Source organism: Parasteatoda tepidariorum, chromosome 9, assembly GCF_982258835.1.
Source record: "Parasteatoda tepidariorum strain Cologne lab strain chromosome 9, Ptep-v5.0, whole genome shotgun sequence".
Lineage (NCBI taxonomy): Eukaryota > Metazoa > Arthropoda > Arachnida > Araneae > Theridiidae > Parasteatoda > Parasteatoda tepidariorum.
Genome location: NC_141763.1, coordinates 36,343,394 through 36,364,569, shown reverse-complemented (window position 1 = coordinate 36,364,569; position 21,176 = coordinate 36,343,394). Strand labels below are relative to the sequence as shown.

Here is a 21,176-nt window from a genome sequence, read left to right as displayed (position 1 = left end):
CCTACCATTGAGGCAAATCAGATTCAGGTCCTGGGGGCGGCTCACATCGACCACGGTGCTGTTGTAAAGTTCAGGAGTTCATAGAGCACTCGTTCCCAACGAGGTAACCCAGGTTCGAATCCCAGTGATGGCCGGTCGATATGAATTCTGCACCGAGCTCGCACTAACCACAGCGCTGACGTAAAATGTCCTCAGTAATAGACGGATCATGGGTTAGAATCCCCTTGCTGTTGGATTAACCATGGGAAGCATTGGTTTTCCTCTCCATGTTTCGCAAATGCAAGTTAGTGATATCAAGAAGTCCTCTACGAAGGCTAGTTTTTACCAATGCTTGAACCAGGAGTTTACCTTGTCTTCTGGGTTGAATTCAAAATTATTAGGCGACCGGAAAGTAATGTCGTTTCGGCGCATTAAATATTCATTAGTTTTAAAATCCAGTAAATTTTTTTTTCGATCCGGCATTGAAAAAATGTTACTAATGAAGGTGAATACATTATTGATAAAAAATAAAATCTTGATAACAAATATCAAATGCACCGAAACGACATTACTTTCCTGTCCACCTAATACAAGGCTACGGAGTTGAACTATGATAGTCGTTAACTCAGAATCGGGTTGGCTGTTCACAACGCCAGTTATAAAATAAAATAACCGTCGGGCTAACTATGAGAGATGTTCCTCATCACGTAGCGCAAATGCGGGCTATGAAGAAAAACCTTAATCGGACAAGTATTTGTTCGAATGCTTATGCAGGAGTTTCATTGTTTTCTCTGTTGGATTAAAAATTACACTGCCACGGAGTTGAACAGTGTTGTAGTCTCAAACCAGACAGGGATTCGTTGTTTAACACCAATAATAAAATAAAATTCATCAAACTATACTGAGCAAAATTCTAAAGGTTGTAAAAAAAGAAACATTCGAAATGGAGTCTTATGTTGAACGCTTGGGATAGATGTATTCACCAATTCACTAATCACAACTATGAGAAACTATAGCTTTTATTGTTAACTTCATTGTTTCATTACTCTAATATTAAACGTCAAATTTTCGACCAAGTGTTACTTAAATAATGAGAAATTATTTCTTTAAAGAAATTATTTTCTTTAAAAAAAAATTATTTCAGGAGTCAGATTTTTTTCATTTTATAAGTATAAATATCATTTAGAACCCGCGTTTCTTTTTTTCTGCTGAAAACTGATATATTTTATTAATAACGACTGCATTGGGGTTTTGTTATTTTCTGAAACATTTTTTATTTTTCTGAAAGTAATTATTTTTCTTCTTCGTAGAATGTTTTTCGGGAAAATGTGATATAGAAAGGGAAAAAAAAATTCGCGTTGCTTCTAGCATGGGCAAGCAATCATAAATATTACTATACCATCAGAGAACTCTTATTTGTATTATTCTAAGAAAAGAACTATTGTAGAATTTTTGTTGGCCGAGTTCCAGTCAATCTAAGTAGCAACCAGTGATTAGGAATCCGAAGTATATTTCCGTTGCTAAACACTTACAATAGAAAAAAAAATTCTTTGGAACTATAATCTTTTACCGAAATAAGTAATCTCGCTTTTCCGCTGTCAACTAACTTTGAAAAGTGATACATTTTTGTTACCCTTTCAAATTAGAGGTTGCCCGCTCTCTCTCGAGAAACTTGACAGTGAAGGCGATTTTTTTGTCAAATAGGGTAAAAAGTGGATGGCGTCTGTACACACCTCAAAGCACTCTTGTATCCCCTGTTTCACAAAATCCAAGAAATCTTCGCCAACAAAAGAAAAAAAGAAAAGAAATGGGCGTCATAGGTTGGTCCCCTTTTGCCAGAGATCCTGCTGGCTGATTTATGGCCCTAACGTCTATAACTCAATTTTCCCCCGTGCCTTGGCAATGAAGTCATTATGAAGAACTGGTTTTGGAACATAATAATTGCTCGCTTGTCGGACGCCCCTCCGCTTTCAACCTCAATCAGCTAGTTCTCTATCTTTGGCATGTTTTTTTTTCACCAATTCTGGCGCTTTTTCTGCTCTTCGAAAATTTGTGGTACGCTCTGGCAACTTTTTTCGGGGGATAGTTCTTAGTTTGCTTGGTGCTCGGAAGGACGTTTCGTGTCCCTGTAAACAAGTGGTAGTCTGTTTACTCTAAATCTTGTGTATTGTGTTTAGTTATGTCGTTGCATTGTTTGCGTGAAATTGGATTATTTCTTTGGATTACTTTTGGATATTTTACACCCTGGACTGCATTTTTGTTTTAAGATCTAATCAGCAATGTCTAATTTAAGTAAGTCCTGTATTTATTTTAATCATTTGTATTTGATGTATAACAGAATCGAACGATCGACAGCTCTATTTAACATTTTTTAAACTTTCTAAAAGTTTTGTTGAATTATCACGTCTTCAAGAGATCTGTCATGTGTCGCAGATCAGACTTTGTTTTCTACTTGCAAACATTTTATCCAATATTTTCATATTTTTTACTTGAAAACGTTTTTTCTAACATTACTGTTCTGGATTGTTTTGTCTTCATGATCAGTCATAATTTTAACGACAGTGAATCTCAAAGTGTTCTGTTAATTAGTTTAGAACGTCCAAAAATCACACCTCTGATGTAAGCATTGTCTTGATACTCTTAGAGACCTGTCTTAAAAACATTGACCAGTGGTCATCTTTATTGATTATCTTTATTTCCTTTTAAAAAATCAAACAGAATGTTAGCAAAAACATGTTGATTAATTATTACTAGTCTTAAATGCAAAGTGCAATAAATTTCTTAATTTTTTTATTACTAGTTTTCAATTTTATTAAAAAATTATATAAAAAAAAGATGCCGTATTGTAGTACTGATATATGGATGCAATCCATTATTTATAAAGAGCAAATCTGCATGACAAAATAATTTTATTTTTAATTATAGTTGGAGTAGTTTAAATTTAAAGCAGTTATTTTGTCAGAATATTAATATTTAATGCTTTAAGTACTATAAAACCATCCTTAAAAATATGAGAAAAGTATGATATTTAAATTCGTTTTACTGCATTTTTTCCTCAACAAAATATGAAATCCGTATTTGCTATTAGTATTTCTGTGAATATTCAAGATTTATAAATGTTGAATATTTGAGCAATTAAATCTATGTATGGAATATTAAATATGGAGAATATTTTTTTCTTCTTCGTAAATTATAGGATCTGATTGAGCTGTTTCTTTTGTTACTTCAAGTTGAATATTAAAAGCAAAGTGCTTTGAAAAATTGCAAACCTTTTAAATCTTTCTTTAAAAAGTTAAAAAAACTCTAATCGCAGTACACAAATAATAAACACTATCTTTATTGTTGAGTTAATTGATCTCTATTCCAATAGTGAGAATCTTAAAAATTTGTCTTTATACTATTTGAGTGAGTAATATTCTGTGGTGAAAGCGTTTGGTCATTTCTAAACTGTAATTCATTATTTTAAGTTTGGTTAACATTTAAATTATTTCCGAATTGTTTTGATCGAAAATTGAAACGGAGAGGAGGGCAAGGCAATCCCTTGAAACAATCTCTAACGAATTAGTTTTTTTTTTATAATTTAGTGTTTGCTTGGGAATTATACTCTAGAAAAACTATAAACAATCACAAGCAAAAAAAAAAAAAAAAAAAACATAGCAGTCAATGAAGTATTTTTGTATTTTCTCCTTTTATTACGATTTATCTGGAAAATTACGCTTCGTAACATTCTCTATTTAAGAAAATATTCTCTACCTCAGAAAGATTTTTGTGATTTTTTTTCTGACTTCAACACAATTGTATGAAATATTTATTGTTAAAGGGAAGTCAGCAGGTTACAGAACTGCTTGCAATTCAGCGATTGAATTTAGTGGATAGTTTTACCACATTTTTAGTAGACATTATTTTTTCATGGTTTTCAAAATGGCATTATGAGAGGACTTTTTTGATCAACGTTAAGGCATCAAGTATCATGCTTATCATTTCTTTTATGGGGGACCTGGAGTTGTCAAAAAAATAGCATTTTTCTTCTTTGGAAAATACCAGATCTCTTGCATTGGATGTTGTTAGATTTTCTGTTTAGCGATAATACGGTATTAATAAGATTTTCATACTTATATTAGTGAGATTTCCTATATTTAAATATAGGTTAATTCTATTTTAATTAATTTCCTTTCTTATTTAGCGTAAATATGACATATTAGTTTTATTCCCTAACTTCTTAATACTTTTATTACTATCTGTGGATGAACATTATTTACTCAGTAATCCTCTTTTCAGATAATTTTCGAACGCTTAACCAAATTTTTTCCTTTTGTATTCTTTTTGTGCTGGAGGTATGATACCCTTATTAATTTTTCTCTAGAAGGATTTTTTGACAGTGCCTTAACGTTTTATTAGTTGTAAAATTTTGAAATTTCAGATTAAATTGTAAGTGAAAGTGTAACGAAAAAAAAAATATCACGTTTTAAACAATTATCGCGTCAATTGTAGCAATTCTGAAATTTTTGGATTTGTGAGAAAGTATTGATTATTTGCGCCGGGACAAACTTGCAATCCTACTCATGATGGTTAAACCATTACACCTTGTTTAAAAAGAAATAGTTTTTCTAAAAAGAATATGTATATATATAGTTTTGTTATATGTAGTTGTTTGGTAAAAAGCTTTTATTAAACACTTTTGTTTAAATATAAGGATAAAAGTATGTATATAAAAAAAAATGTATTAATATTGCCTACCTATCCTTTAATTGGATCACTATTACTATTTGTTGTTTCAGTTAAGGAAAAAGAAATGCGAAGTTTCAGATAGTCATTTTATTTTATGAAATATAATATATATCGCACACATGCGAAAAAAATTATTGAATAGTGGTTGAAGGAAATTTAAATTGTAAGGAATACAAGAATTTACGCCTATTTTATTTTCAAAATTTAAAATGTAAAGACTACATTGAATAAAATGAATTCTGAATAGTTATTAAAAAAAAAAAAGAACGTAATTGAAATACTGCATTTTTAAACTTTTCTGCTGATACTCCTAGAAAAGATTGAGAATCTTAATGCGAAAAATGACAGGTTGTCAAGAAGTTAAGAAAGAGCTTTATACTCTAATGACGACTTGTGGGCAGTTCCAAATTTTTGTGGCCCTATTTATTACTCATTTACAATAGGTGTGAAAGTAGATGATCTGGGACCATTGTTGCACTTGTCATTTCCCTATGCATAACAAAGCAGTTCATCCCCCCCCACTCCCCGTTAGAATCTTTTCCTTTCTTCTAACAGAGATGTGCACAGGAAATGCAACTTTCCAGGAAAAGAGAATCCTTCATATATCTTTGAATAGTACTGGAAGTTTTTCATCTTAGAAAGAGACAGTACTCTATTGTATTCGAAAAGCACCTTGACACACCTGAGGGTCACTTGAAATAATTACAATATACGCATTTCCAATGCATTCAAATTATCCATCTTCACAAACCAGTCAAAAAGTATTCACTTTTCATACTCTAATTATATCGGTATCTTTTAAACGGATTATATGTGCACAGGAAATGCAACTTTCTAGGAAAAAAAGAATTCTTCACATGCCATTGAATAGTACTGGTCGTTTTCCATGGAAGAAAGAGACAGTATTCGAAAAGCACCTTTACGCACCTGAAGGTTATGTGAAATGATTTAAATATGCATATTTCAATGTGTTCAAATTGTCCATCTCTACTAATTAAAGTGAAGAAATACTCACTTTTCATTCTCTAATTATATCAGGAGCTTTTAACGGTTTTCTTTTTTAGAAAATCTTTTTCGATTTCAATATATATTATAAGTATATTTTGATACAGTGTGGGCATGCTGCCAAAAGTAAAATGCTAATTAAAGACGACTCTCTTCGCATGCGTGCAATCTATCATAATTTCAGGACATTTTTATCAACCACGATGCCATTCGCAGGATCTCTTCCCAACGAATTAACAAATGCGTAAAAAAGATAGTTCAAGTCATTACACAGGCCTGCAACTTCAAAAGAAACAGATTTTTGGACGGTGATAACAGAAGAAATAGGGAAAAGTTCTATCGAATATCGTTTTTACATGAATTCAAAATTTTGATTTTCAATGCAGCCAATTCTTTGTAGTCTAAGGAGGCATTAAGCCGTGAATCGTCAGTAGTAGCTATAACTTGAGTCATTAAGTCTAACCAGCGACGCGAATAAAAAAGAAGAAATTAGCAATAGCATGTGTTTATTTAATTATTATTTATATATTTTAATAGATTTTAGTTTAAAATAGCTCGTATTCGGGGAAAGAAACTTAATAATCCTATTTAGCCAAGTGTAAAGTATAGGTTTCTACTGTATGTTATTACGCTAAACTAAATATTAACTTCACAAGTTGATAGGACTAAAAGCTTAGATAAAAACAGTTATCACGTCACACAGACTGGGTTTAATTATGTTTTTGGCGCGTTTGCTAAGATTTTTTATTTATTTGCTGTAAATCAAAATCTTTTTTTTTTTTTTTTAAATTGCATTTTTTTTTTCTTTTCAGAATTTTATTGTTTTGTATTTATATCAATTTTTATGGAGACGTTTTTGATTCCTTAAGATCTGATTTTTACTATAACTTCTATGGAATGGAAGATTTGTATGAATTATATTTAGTTGCAAATTTGAGAATTTGCCTTCAAACTGAAGTATGTTTTCGTTTGAAGTATATACGTTTCCTATTGTTACTAGCAAATGTTTGTAAAATATCTAAGTAACAACATTTAGTAAGCGTAAAAATGCATTGTGTTTAGACGAGGAATCATCGCAGGAAAGCATTCGGAGCTGCGATAACATTCGAACCTAATGGAATATTTTTAATCTTCTTATATTCTGTACGGAGATTTATCTTTTCCAAACGAAAATTTGATGATAACCTGCATTTCTGTAGTTCAGTAAGTTTTAAGTATAAGTTAAACATACGTTTTTCTTTTAATATATTTTAATTTTTAAAAATAATACAGTATATTCTGGAACACACCTGATAAAAATTTCAGGGCTCTAAGAGACCTAATGCTGGGTTCAAAATAGTTGACCTCTTTAACCAAGCCTGTAAAAATTGCTTTGTTTTCAACACATTTATCAAATGTTAAACCATGCATCAGTAAATTTTTCTAGTTAGGGCACTTTTTCTACTAATTTGGTAAGTTATTATTTTCTTTTAAAAGCTAAGCGGTAAGTACATGTATTCGTTAGGAACATTACCGCAACAGTTATCCACTGTAAAAACGTATTTATTGTGAACCACTCCATTTTATTTTGCGCATTAACAAAACAAATTATTCAACGTACTCATTTTTTTTTTTCATAATTAAAATGATTCTAATACTAAGAACCGAATTCCAGTAGATTATATGACCGCTAAAAATACGAATTTAATTTTTAAAATCGAAGCGCAATTTTTTTTTTTTGAGATTGGGTGGAGTTGTTCCAACTTTAGTAAATATTCAGAAATGTAACTTTGCGCAAATTTCAAAGCTGTCATCAATAAGCTTACTTCCTAATTTATTATTATTTCTCTTTTTTAAATTTTATAATGATCATAATTGTTCACGATAGTAAGATTGTCGATTGATGCTGTATGTATTATGTTTTCACTTGATCAGGAAATCTGGGGAATAACTCCGCTCCCTGATTCAAATATCAGTATGTTTGTTTAAAATGTTTCACAATTGAAGACGTAAATTTTAAAAACTATATTTAAACGAAATATTAAATTATATAATACTGTAAGTAAAAGCTGGATATTAATGTCGTACATGTTTTCATATCTTTTCATCTTATTATCTTGAACTAAAACTATTGTAAATGATACAATACAACTTGGCACATCTTCGTCACGATAATTTAGTATTATTTCTTAAGAACAAAAAGGTAACTTATTCATAGATTATTGTAAGTGTTCAGTCAAATCATTAATTCATATAGTCAATCACAATCCCAAAAGCGTTCAAACAAGATAAATTAAATTTATGATAAATTTTAATAATTGTTATTGCTATTTGCTGCTTGATTATAACATATCAAGCAGCAAATATTTGTCTAAATAATTTTTATAACATATAAAACCTTTTTTTTACTTCTGTTCTTAACCTAAGGACCTAACAACTTCTAAAGGGAGGCAAGCAAATCACGAGCCAACGGTAACACATTCTGATGTATCTGCGGGATTATTTAAATTTGTTTGTTATTGAACTGCAATATATCTAAGTTGTCATTAATAATGCAGTTAAATAACATTTGTGCTGAAAACCAGCGTTTGTTCCATTCAAATTCAATCGTAAATTTTGAGAAGGAAGAATTTAATCATTAGGTTTTTCGATGGATTTTTCTAATTGGGTGGGGGAATTAACTTCCCTAATAACCCAAAATTTTTTCGTGTTTGTCAAAGTTTTTGCGATCTTATAACTTTGCACATTGGTATAGTTTCTAGCTCGGTTTCATTTGTTAAATTTCTTATATAATGAAATTCAGTTTTTTTTTTTGCGCATGATGAATTCTAGTTATTTTTTGTACATACGTTACAGTTGTACATATTCTAATTTTTATTTACATTTTCTTTTTTATAAATTTTAAAGCATAATCCAAAGCATCCAACTATTTTCTTTTATTTCAAGTTATTGTTATCGCTGAAATTTTTTTTCAATTATTGAAATTTAAAATGTTTGCTCAGCGTTATCAGACATTTCACTCTGATTGAAAAATATAAGGAAGTTAGAAAGAAATTGTTTGATGTTAAATGCTGAGTTACGTTCATGCATCGTGAGTCGCTGGAGAAAGCTGACTCCCGTTGAACTCAGGGTTAATTTTTATTTATTTTTAAATTACTTGTGAAGGGATCCTCTTTTGCAATATTAGTAACTTCACAAAGTAGTTGTGAAATTAATAAATTTTAGATTTCGTGCGATACTTTATGAATCTATGGTAAGTTGAAACTGTTATTGGTTCTTCTAATGTCAAACAACATAGCTGTAAGTGCTACAGAAAAGAAAAAAAAATTCTAAAAAGAACTGATTTGGTTATGCTAGAATTTAAGTTATTACATTTCATTTCCAATTATTGCACTTGGGTTCTCTATAAATTCCCATTAAATTATTTTTTTTTTTTTTAAAGAACATTCTATAATATCTACCTGTGTGAAGCGTACATTTTGATAACATTTAAATTGGATGGCATAACATAAATTGGATGGCACTCAGTTATTTTATTGGAGTCGTTTTCTTTGATCTAGTAGTGATTAAAGTTTAAACAAATTTTTGCCTAAGTTATTGTCCCAGTTCAACGTTGACGATTCTAATAGTGAGGTGTATAAAATTATTAAACACTAGAAAGACTTTCAGTTTTCAGAAAAGAGATGGTCACTTTTCAAGCGTTCTGAAGCCTCTTCACTACTAAAGCATAAAAGAACTTCGCAAATTTTTTTTTTTACAGTTCCGGATTACTATATTCCTGCCATAAATCTTAATAAAATAAGCAAAATACTAATTTTTATACTACCAGGGGTTAATAATGTTACGTACACGTACGTGGACTTCAGGTTTTAACTAAGTAAAAGTATATAAATATTTCAACAGTTGAATAGCACCTAAAGTAGGAACAAGCATGCATACTACTATATTAAGGTCTATTTCAATACAATGATAAATAGATTTAATAGGTATTTAAAAAAAATTTAAAGTACGAAGTTTTATGTAAGTACAATGCAATACTGCATTAAATCGAAGTTTCAGAACTATTTTGACTATGCAAACCACGCTAAATAAATAATTATTGAAAAAAAATCTAATTCTAATTGTAAAAAAAAATAATTCGTGAGGATAAAATTTCAAAATTATTACCTTAATATAAAACAATTTACTAAAATACTCATAATATTACTAAGAAGATATAAAGTTAAATACGCATAATCCTATGAGATTTTACTTGACTACTTCGCTGTCATAAATTTCGCCGTGCATACTAAGGCACACATACGTGGACTGCGTGTTCTTGGCTGTATTTTTAAATATTAAGTAAATATAGATTTAAAAGCTTCAAACAGATTACATGACTACTTAGTCAAAGGTAAAAAAAATATTTTCGAAATGACTGAATTTTATAATAGTTTAAAATTACATATGTTTTCGTGCACATAGATTTAGCGTCATTTTTCTAAAAATCACTCTTGTTTATGTAAAATTCTACCCAAATAACTTACATGTTCTGCATTTATTAGAATCCTCAGAAACGTCCACGAATGTTTCAGGGAGGGTAAATCCATAAATTTTCTTATAGCGTGTGTTTAGAATCTAAGAAAGGATCGGGGTAGTGAAGAGGATAGATACCTACAAATCTATAGATTTTCTTTCAATTATATTTTCTTTCAATCAATCTTTCAATTACAATTTTCTTCAAATGATAAATCTGTAGATTTATAATTTGAAAGGTATGTAATATATGTGATAATATAATTTAAATGAGAACCGACCTAACTATTCGCCGTTCTAGTGGTTGATAGTTTGATTTTCGATATTTAATACTGCTTTGTAATTTATCTTTAAATTCTCATTAACTATAGATTCATAAACATGTATTGGATTCATGAACATTTGTCAAACAATCTAGAAAATAATTAAAAGTTCTATCTCTTCTCTTTAAAAGCTACTAGTGTTAACATATTTCGCGAGGTCTGTGAGACGAATGTTTATGAATAGGGTTAAAAATGGTTAGGCGATTGAAAGAAATTCATATTTTATGTCAATTTCAATTCCTAATTTCAATTTATAGTATTGGAAAAAATACCATAAAATTGATATAGTAAACTCAATATATTTTACCCATACCATAATGAGAGTAAAGCCAAATGTATTTTGTATTTTCCTAAATTTCATTTGGCTTTATAACTAATAAACTTCGAAAAGGGAAAATTCAAATCTACGTTTGTCAATGTTAATAAGTAGATCATGTTTTAAATCATAAACAGATAATTGCTTTGTATCGCATTTAAAAACAGAAGTGTTAAGTAAGAAGTGTAACACGTTTGATACGCAATTTTAGATACACACGGAGAGAATATTAAAAGTTTTGTTTCGTCGTACGACGTGACTATTTCTAAAATTATTCATTAAGCACATTCTTTTTAGTCTTTCTCGTAACTTTTTATCAGTAGTTTGTCGTCTTTTATCTAATGAGTTACCTTAACAATACGATCATAATGCATGGGTTTTTCGCTTCGTTAACTCCGAAAGAGCTTTGGCACCCACCTCAACCCATGACGTGACATCCGAAAGCGTCGCCCAATCAATGGTGGTCCTAAACATTTGTCACTACAGGAGGACACGTACGCTCATCATCAGTTGCTGAACTATTTAATTGACTATGTCCAGAATAAATAAACTTGTAATTTGATAGATATTTCCTCTCTAGTTTGGGAGGGGTTATCGCGTGTTTATCAAGCGTAATTGCACAGTTGGATCTCGCCGAGAGAGACCACGTGATCTGCGCACCTGCATACACTGGTCCAATCAGACCTTAATTGTTATTAAGATCCTTCCCCCATTATCTTTCTGTTCCCCCCTTCTGTCCTGAAGCACTTTTGCTGTGAACATGCTGTGATGGATATGATCTGTCAGAAGTTGTTCTAGGGTTGCCAGAAAGATTGGTACCTGAAGATATGATTACATTTTTTCGGAATTAGATACCGCTCACCAAGCTGGAAGCCAAGAAGATAAAAGCAATATGGAATGGTGCACATGAACTTACCCCACGCTGTTAAGAACTGAGGATGAGTGATTGCTTCATAAATGGATGAGTGCTTATTATTTAAAACTAATGTTAAGATATTAAAGCTTATTACGCTGCCCGTAGAGTTTGATAATTATTCTGAATAGTCGATGAAGATGTTGTGGATTTAAAATTGCTTTTATTTGGTTGCTATTTTGAACCTGATAACGATTGTACCTGATAAAATGAAGTATTTTCGTATGGAAATTTAAGACCTCGGAACGTTTAAGATACATTATCAAGTATACATTATTATCAAGTATACGTTTAAGATACAGTTCAAGTATACATTACATTCATGTGGACCGCGCGTCCTTATTCTTTGACATGGAGCTTTTAACCTTAATAAAATGACATTAAAAGTATTATAGCTATTAGTTCAGCTATAAATGCTTTCAGCATTTTAGAACTGAAGTTCTTATTTTTTGTAAATATTAATGGGTATTGCAATAATAAATAGTATATACTAAGTAATTATATATATTTTTATTCTTTAAAAGAGGGGACATATTCAAGAAAGTCAGGAAGTTGAATAAATTTTGCAGAAAAAAATTTATACAAGGATTTTTTCCCCCGCATTTTCAACTACTTTCACGCGATATAAAATCACAGCGAATTAAAAAATGAAAGCAGTGAAACAAAAAAGGAAAAAATACCATTAAATGAGAGATAAATAGTGTAAAAGTAAGTGATTTCTTTTATTAATTTTATTTTAATTTTAAATAAAATTAATAAAAGAAATTGCTCGAATCATGAAGTTCAAATTGCACATTCGAATTCTTGTTCCTGCAGCTAATTAGGACCCGGTTAATACTAATGTACCGGTAAATAATAATGCAGTTATTTAGCAGATATTAAGTTGTTTTTTTTATGTGAAAAGTTTCAAGAAATTTTGTGGCTTGTTTTTATGTTTAATTTCAACCCCTCAATGAGTGAAACCCGAGGACGTTCATGATTATTTATTATTCCATTTTGCGGTAATACTTAACAGCTGATGCATTGTATCAAACAAATTTTTTATTATTTTATTGATTAGTTACCTATAAAATAAATTTACACATGTGTATATTAATTTTGTAGTATAATAATTAAAAAAAAACAATAAAGACCGGCTATTACAAATAAAAGCGTGACTTTTTAATTTTAACCCACTGACTTCAATCAGAAAAATTGCAATCATACTACTACTTCAATTGGAGTTTAAAACGGCGTCACAATTTTGCAATCATACAATTAACAAATTTGCAATCGTACTACTACTTCAATTGGAGTTTAAAACGGCATCACTAAATTAAAACCACCTATATATTTCCATACGATGTTCTATTATTTTGTAAATGCGATTGGTTTGTATCTCCCCACCACTCAGAATTTTCTTAACAACTTAGATATTTTGCTTCAACCTTTTCTTTTTTTCTACAATTATTTTTAAAAAATAATAATTATGTGACTTCTTATTGTTTTACAAGAAGCCTTCTTACAAGTGAAAATAGGTTTCAGATTATTTTAGCAATCAGAACTTCGAATGAAATCTTACATTATTTTAACCACCGCATGTTCCCCCAAAAAGAGAATCTTCTTTCCGAACAGCTTTATCATGACAATTCCTGACTTGTCGAAATAATATATCTTTTCTTAATTATAGCCTGCAAAAAATAACTAAATGTATAAAGAATCATTATTAAAGACCATCCTTGTGATACTTCCTTTCTAGCTCACGATCATCTTATTTTGTGAGCATTTATAAGCTATTCTATTTTTTCCCCTGCCCTCTTTAAAATAGCGCGATAACATCTCTGATTATTACTGCCATTTTTGAAAAGTGGTTGCTGGAACTCCTATGTCATTTCATTCCGTCTCTTTTTCAATCGTTCTAAACCTCGCATTACCTTTATTTTTATGGCAGCACGAAACAAATAAATCTCAACGGGGTAGGTGGGACATAAGCGATTGAATTGCTCATTTATTTCTCTCACCTTAAGGCCTGAAACTGAGTGTTCAAGAGGTGGGCGTATGAACACATTCGAGCGTCATTTGACATCGTTCTTTGCCTTGCTGTTTGTTCAAAATGGCTCAATTTAACTTGTTTATTATTAAGGAACAGATTTTAAAATGCTGCACCTTCTGAAATTGATTTATTGTAGAACTTGGTGTAATTCATGTTAGTACCCTTGAACCACAATATAAGAACGTTTTATTGATTAGTTAGCTATTGATTTCTGACGCCAGAGCTATAAAAGTCTATAGCTCGCCCAGCCTTCTGGATTTTTGCATAGGTATTTTTAAGAGCCCAAGCAATTTAGTGGCCTTAACTTTTTAAATAATTTTAGGAAAGAAAAAAAAACGTTTAAAGTAGAGATGGACAAAACTTAATGGTTATGAACAACTGTTATAGGTTCAACATACATTGCACATTTGCTGAAAAGCATCATTTCATCTAACAAAAAGCGTTTGAAGAATAACCTTGGTCACAAGATATAGATTTAATATTTTTTCTTCTTTTTTTTTAATTTTTTATTTTTTTATTCTAGACATCAATTTTGGAATATTTTAGATTTTGAAAGTTAAATTAATACTATTTCTCACTAGATATGACTACACATTAATCAGCAGCCTCCTTATTTCCAACAACTTTTACTGCTAAGAAACATTCCTATTACTAATAAAACTTAACAGTTATCAACGACTGTTATATATTCCACAGTTATAAAAAATAGCACATTTACTGGAAAGCGTAATTTCATATCACCAAAGAGAGTTTGAAGAATAAGTTGACCACAAGATCTAGATCGAATACGTTTTTTTTTTTTTTTTTTTTTTTTTTTTTTTTCATTATTGTTGAAATCCCCTATCCTTCTAGGACATTAATACATTTTAGTATTTGCTTTGCATTATAAAATAGCGAAAATTGTTTTATTTCTCTCTGCTGAAACTTAAAAAGTAAGAAGAAAAAAGATTTTCTTATGGATTGCATGGCATTTGATTTGATTTTAATACACAAAACTTTATTGCATTCTTATTACTAAATATGACAACACATGAATTGACGAGCATCCTTATTAAATTTTTTTTTTTTTTGATATGGCATATTGTGTAATATTCTTTAAGACACCAAAGCTTTATTATTTATTTAAACAAATAATAGCTACGTGGAGTTAAATTCAATATATTTTTATTCTTTTCAGGTATACCCCTTCAGTTTCCTAGTGCCTTTGCAGCTGTGCATGGACCAATACCAGTAGACCACCAAACTCATGAAGGACGCTACTTTTGGGATTCACGTTTACACCACCCCCTTCATCATGGTGCTGCTAGGTAATGTTACTCCATATCTACAAAATACGAACTCTTTTTGGAACTGTGTTTTATAACTTAATAACGTACAAACTGATTAAAATTCTTACCCATATGGCAGGATTTTTTGAGCTTTCTGCCACTAAATTCTCTAGCACTAATTAATATCTGTCTGCAAGATACTTTTAATAATAACAAACATATATGTTACTAATTTAAAATAACAAAATACACTATTTACAAAAAAAAATTTATAATTTTTTTTTTAATTCAACATAAATTTGATTCTAATATTATGGGTTATATTCTGAGAGCCTGACTAAGGCAGGGGCATACGGGGCAGTTGCCCCAGGCCCCCCAAATCAAATGGAAAGTTCATTTTATGTATCCTTCTTTAATGAACTTTAACAAAATATCAGTATACTGTAAAATCCGTCATGTTTATGTTAGCTTCTTCATCAATTTATCGTATGAACACAATCTATATTTCGTAAATCCATGGCTTTCTAGGGCTGAATTGAGCTAAATTTTCGCCATTAAGATGGACAAATTCGGCCAATTAAAATCCCGTATTTTTACACATCGCAAATTGCGATATGTTAACAAAAATGCAGGCTTCTGATTGACTTAATTGATCCGTAGTAATCGCGAAAATTTAGCTGAATTCCGCCCTAATGTCAGCAAGGATATAAACTTTTCGCAGTTAGATGATAAAGTTAAGAATCAGAAAACTATATTCGGCATGAAGGGCATAGAATTGTCAGAAAATCAATAAAATGGACAGAACGATATTTCGTCTGACCTAAGAAGTTTCTGCCCCGTGCCCCAACTAGGCTAAGTCGGGCCTGTATATTCTCGCATTTTGTTGGAGAAGGAAGACGCACGAATTATTTACTTCTTCGCATTTTGTAAATAGTCCTCACAATAAAAAATAATTAAAAATCATGAAATCCGCAGTTGTAATTCCCGAATAAAAGATCGACCACGAAATCATGCGTATCGGACTCCCCAAACGCGTGTTTCGTTTCGAGATTAGGTTGTTGTAATAAATAATATCGTACAAAAAATATCGCATTTAAAAACTATGCAGAAATCAATTGTAATAACTGTCAAAAATTCTATCGAATTATTGTCTTAAAAAATTAATACCTCAAATGCACGGTTCGAATTTTCGATATGGTTCGAAGCGACTCGGGATATTTAAAAAACCACGTGAAAATCAATATCAATAACTGCCGAAAGTGCAATCGAAACGTCATATCGATTTACGATACTACTGGCATAAATTGTGCGCATAAAAATAGATTATCTAAATGCATGATTCAAATATTACGTGTAAATTTCCGTAGAAAAGTTAAAAAATTTTACTTTCCAAGGGAAAAGTCTTTCTGCAAGAGCTCAATAAAGTTCTGCGACAATGTCACCATGTCGCTGCGATTCAGCCATGGGGACCAACTCCAAACATAAAATTAGTTCCAGATAGAAAAAATTCAAATTTTGATTTTAAATATTTTATAGTATAGTGTGTTATATTTTAAATTTTTACATTTTATACTCTTTGCCTTATATTTTTAGATCTTTGCATGAATATCAATTAATAGCCAACATTGAAAAGTGACCACATTTTGCTTTCTTAATTTATATTTAAGCTTAATTTTTAAAAAATGAACATAAATGCAATCAAAATTGTTGAATCACTAGTAAGGTAGACAAAATTAACATAAAGTCAGTTTGAATGCAGGATTAAACAAAGAACAGTTAAAAGATGGTTACTTGAAATGCCTCCTAGTTTCATCGACTATCTAACAGTTCTAACACGTTTTGATAGTCGATGACTCTATAGTTATTCTGCAATCCTAATATTTATGTTTTTTTTTTTTTTTTCAATTTTTATTATTTGTCATATTATATTATTTTTATGCACTTCAGGTTATGATTAGGTGATCTTTTTGTTATAAGTGATATTTTTATATTCCAGTAATCCTGCAGCCCCGAACTTGTCTGATCTCTCAATGTTGGGAGTATCAGCTCAACGTAGAGCCGCCGTAGCTGGTGGACCTATGGATAGTCCTTTACACTTCCCATATCGGTTCAGTCCTACTTATCTGGAACATATGTATGGAATGGCAGCAGCTGGATTACCTGTTGTCCCACCTGTATCCAGCATGGACGGAAGAGGTATATTATGATTACTTTTACACTCGTCTTTAAAAAAAAAAAATTTTTTTTTAAGTATTTCTAGGTCTATGATACCCGAAGTACCTAAAAAAAAGGGGGGGAAATGTGGAACAGAGCAGATAACTTTTCATCTTATTTAGGGGATGGAAAAAAAAAAAAAAACAATTCTACTGCAATATTTTTACAAATTAAGGCAAAATAAATAAATGGATTGTATCTAAACAATTGAACTAATGCAAAGATATGTTGAGTAAGTGAAATAGAACATAAGTTTTTTTTTGTTGAAAAATCTATAACTCAATTAAAAAATTTAACAACCTATATTAAATTTTTATCATTATTTGTTAACATTAAATATTGAAATTAGGCTGAGACATATTTAGATAGTTTTTTTTGTTTCAGTTGCAATTATTACTGTTGTAGTTCTCAAGACATACTTTTAAATTAAATCTGAAATTTTTTTATTTTTTTTATTTTTTTTTTTTATTTTTTTTTTTTTAAATTTTGATAGTGTTTCAATTGGTTTCATAAAACATCACACATATTTTTACTTGAACACATGGGCGCCCGTAGGGGAGAGCCGAAGGCCCCCCCCCCTAGAAAATATATGCTTAATGAAACATATGCGTATTTAATTAATCATGTATAATTAAAAGTTTAATTAATTTAAATTAATTAGTGTTTCAGCTAATTAAGTTAAAAATATTTAAATAGATAAAATTTCCTTTCATTAACTTTTTAATTCATTAAGCTATTTGTCGTTTTCTTTCATGAGCCCCCCCCCCCCCCTAAATTCAAACATATGGGCTTGAACATGAAATCTTCTGTTATTAATATGCAGAACGTGGAATTTCCGAAGTAGGCCTCTAATTTTCTGTAAAGATTTTTTTTGTTAATAAACAGCCATAAATAATTTCACGGGACATAAATACAATTTTCTGAATGATATTATAAAATTCCCTAAGCTATTTCAAGATGGGCAAAAAAACATGTTATGGTAAAATATTTGTATGACTATGCTACTTTATCCATTGTTGCATACATGAAATTTATTTCTGTATTTATGTATATATCTATATCATATCTCTTATTATTAGTATATCTATATTTATATCATGCATACCATTTTTGTTACAAGCATAAAAATAACTCAAATTGAATCGGATATCCAGTATGTAAACAAAGCAATTTTACCGTTGTAACTATTATTGTAATTAAATAAAATATTCATTTTCAGTGTACATTAGAATGCCTTAAAATATTTTTCAAATGAAACTTGAACTATTCACATCCAGGTTTGATTGCTTATTAAAGAACAAAACTTTGATCAATATTTTAATGTTTTTATAAATTTATAATTATTTTGAGATATATTTAAAGTAGTGTACAAATCAACTTTTCGAAACTTAAAAATTTTACGAAAATCATGGGGTTATGGTTAGACAATCGTTAATTGTATTTAAAGTTTTTTTTTTGGTAACACTACTTTTACATTTAAAAAAAAATTAACTATTATAGTACTATTTAAAATGTACTATAAAGTTATACATTTAGATTCCAAAACATCATACGTGTTGAATTCGATACAATTAGATTAGTAATGTCATTCTACTTAGCAATGGATTATATTTCATCCTCATCTGCTGAATCCCCTGAAAAATAGTCTTTACCTGCATCAAAAAGTTTTAAATTCCACACTTTAAAAAAGATTTTACGATAAAATAGAAATTTTCATTTTTCTTTCATTGTTAGACTTATACACCCAGCATACCAAAAATTTTCTTTCTTATAATAAAAAAATTGTCGATCAGCTAATGCACCAGAACAATTTATACCTTTCTTGAGAAAATTTTTTAATTTTTCTAAAACCTTGTTTAAAATTTTCCCTCAGTAAGATAATGATTTTTTGTATGGATAAAAATCATGAACTAGGTAAACTTACTTAACGCAAATCCGTGATTTTCTATTTTTTAATAATTTTTCATTTATAAGCCAAAACCTTTCTCCTGACTCGACTAATGTATTTTAAATGTACATATTACAATGTAAATAAAGATGTTTTTTTTTATTTAAATTCTTTTAAATCAATCTAAATTTACACTCATGCTTTTACTTTGGGTTTACTGAATATTAGGTTTTTCTTATTCTCCTGAATATTTGCAACAAATGGCTGCCCTGGGGCAAAGGTATATGATGGGTGATCATTATTCTAATCATGTGCAATCTGGATGTGAATCAGTTCTTGGACGTGAGGGTTAGTTCAAATTGTTTTTCTTAACAACTAACACTCCACTTCTGCATGTAGTGGGAGCAAACACTATTGCACAGTTTGCATAATTGCATGCATGCACTTTTAATTTCAGATCATTAATGAATAGCTTAATGGAATAGATTTAGTTTTAGGCTGCACAAAAAACTTGAGCAAAGTGTTTTAGAGCACAATTTTTCTTTGAAAATTGGTGCAAATGTTTGAAGACTAAAGAGATACGTTAAAAGCACTGATTATAAATTAATATCAGGCAAGAGATTATTTCTACTTTTTTGCTGAATTTCTGACTTCCTAAACTTAAGAAAAAGTTAAATTTCTAAACTTTATTTTATTCTCTAAAATTTGATTTATGCACATGCTTAGCAGTTTATTGGACTGTCAATATACATATTCAGTAAAAAAAAAAAAAAAAAAAAACAATTAAGATCAATATGTAAATTTTTTAAATGTTTTTCTATGTGTAAAATAGTTTAACTTGCTTTATTTTCCTTTTTCATGATTTAATTTGATTGATATTTTAAGACTTTTTTTTAACATCTCTCCTATCTAATATTCAGTGCTTACAACTAAACCTAATCCTGTTAAATAATTACTATAAGTTACAAATACAAAACAAGACTATTAAATACTACTGAAAATCAAATATTGATACAAGTAGTCCTTTAAGAAGCTTTATTTTTCTATTGATTTTGAAAATTATTTTAATAATTGATTTGATTATGTTTCTAGCTTCTCACTTAGCAAGTCCACGTGCTGAGACACGCCATGGGCGAAAGAGAGCATTATCGATTTCTCCCTATAACTTATCTGATACCTTGGCTTTGGATTCTATGATTAGATTTTCTCCTAATTCACTAGCATCATACACCCATGGATCTCGAAGCTCTAGTGCCAGTGGCTCCTATGGTCATCTATCAGCGGGTAAATATTTAGATTCATATTGTTTGTTACGTAAACATTTAATTGGTGTAAAGTACAAGAACTACTTCATGACTCATTAGTGTATATTAGCAGATATTTGGATATTTATATTATTTCGTATACCATATATTATTTCATGTATTATGTATTATTTATTGCTCATGCAACTTAACAGTAATTGATGTGTTATTATTTTTTATGAGATAAAACATAAAATGAAAGCTAAAATAGTCTACCAAATGAAACATTTTATATTAAGTATTCTTAACTTTTTGGATACTCACCATGTTAAAGGCTTAGCATCTTGGTTCACTTGTAACTTGTATCAGCTGTGAATTGTATTCAACTGAGATCATTATTCATCTTAAACTAGAATGTGTACCATTTTGTTATTGAAATTACCTATAAATTAATGCAAATGGAAGTTTCTTTTTTAATATTTTGCATTTACAGGAATTCTGAAATTTTCTATCAGATTGGATTATTTAAATAAATTAATTAATATTGTCTGATAACTTTTAGGTACACTTAGTCCTACATTTGGTTTACCTCAGCAGTATCCTTTACATCCTGCATTTCTTCGACAACAATCATTTGGTGTGCCTTCTCCATTTGGTGCACCTCGAATGTTTGGTAATCCATTCGGCTCATCCCTTCTTTCACCAAATATGGTAAGTTATAAACATATAAATTTAATTATTTTTATGAAATTTCTACTTGACTAATTTATAT

At 29.9% G+C, this 21,176-nt stretch overlaps 1 protein-coding gene across 4 annotated transcripts in view; it reads left to right on the top strand.

Annotated features, from left to right (window-relative positions):
* The window catches only part of ci (transcriptional activator cubitus interruptus), a 98,075-nt gene that overhangs the window by 65,189 nt on the left and 11,710 nt on the right, over positions 1-21,176 (top strand). The window contains exons 1-6 of one of the 4 annotated variants that reach the window (XM_043045726.3): positions 1,952-2,271; positions 14,968-15,097; positions 17,055-17,254; positions 19,389-19,508; positions 20,253-20,444; positions 20,967-21,115. In XM_043045726.3, the coding sequence (XP_042901660.2) occupies positions 2,259-2,271; positions 14,968-15,097; positions 17,055-17,254; positions 19,389-19,508; positions 20,253-20,444; positions 20,967-21,115 (804 nt within the window). In that variant the 5' untranslated portion in view covers positions 1,952-2,258. 4 annotated transcript variants of the gene reach the window in all.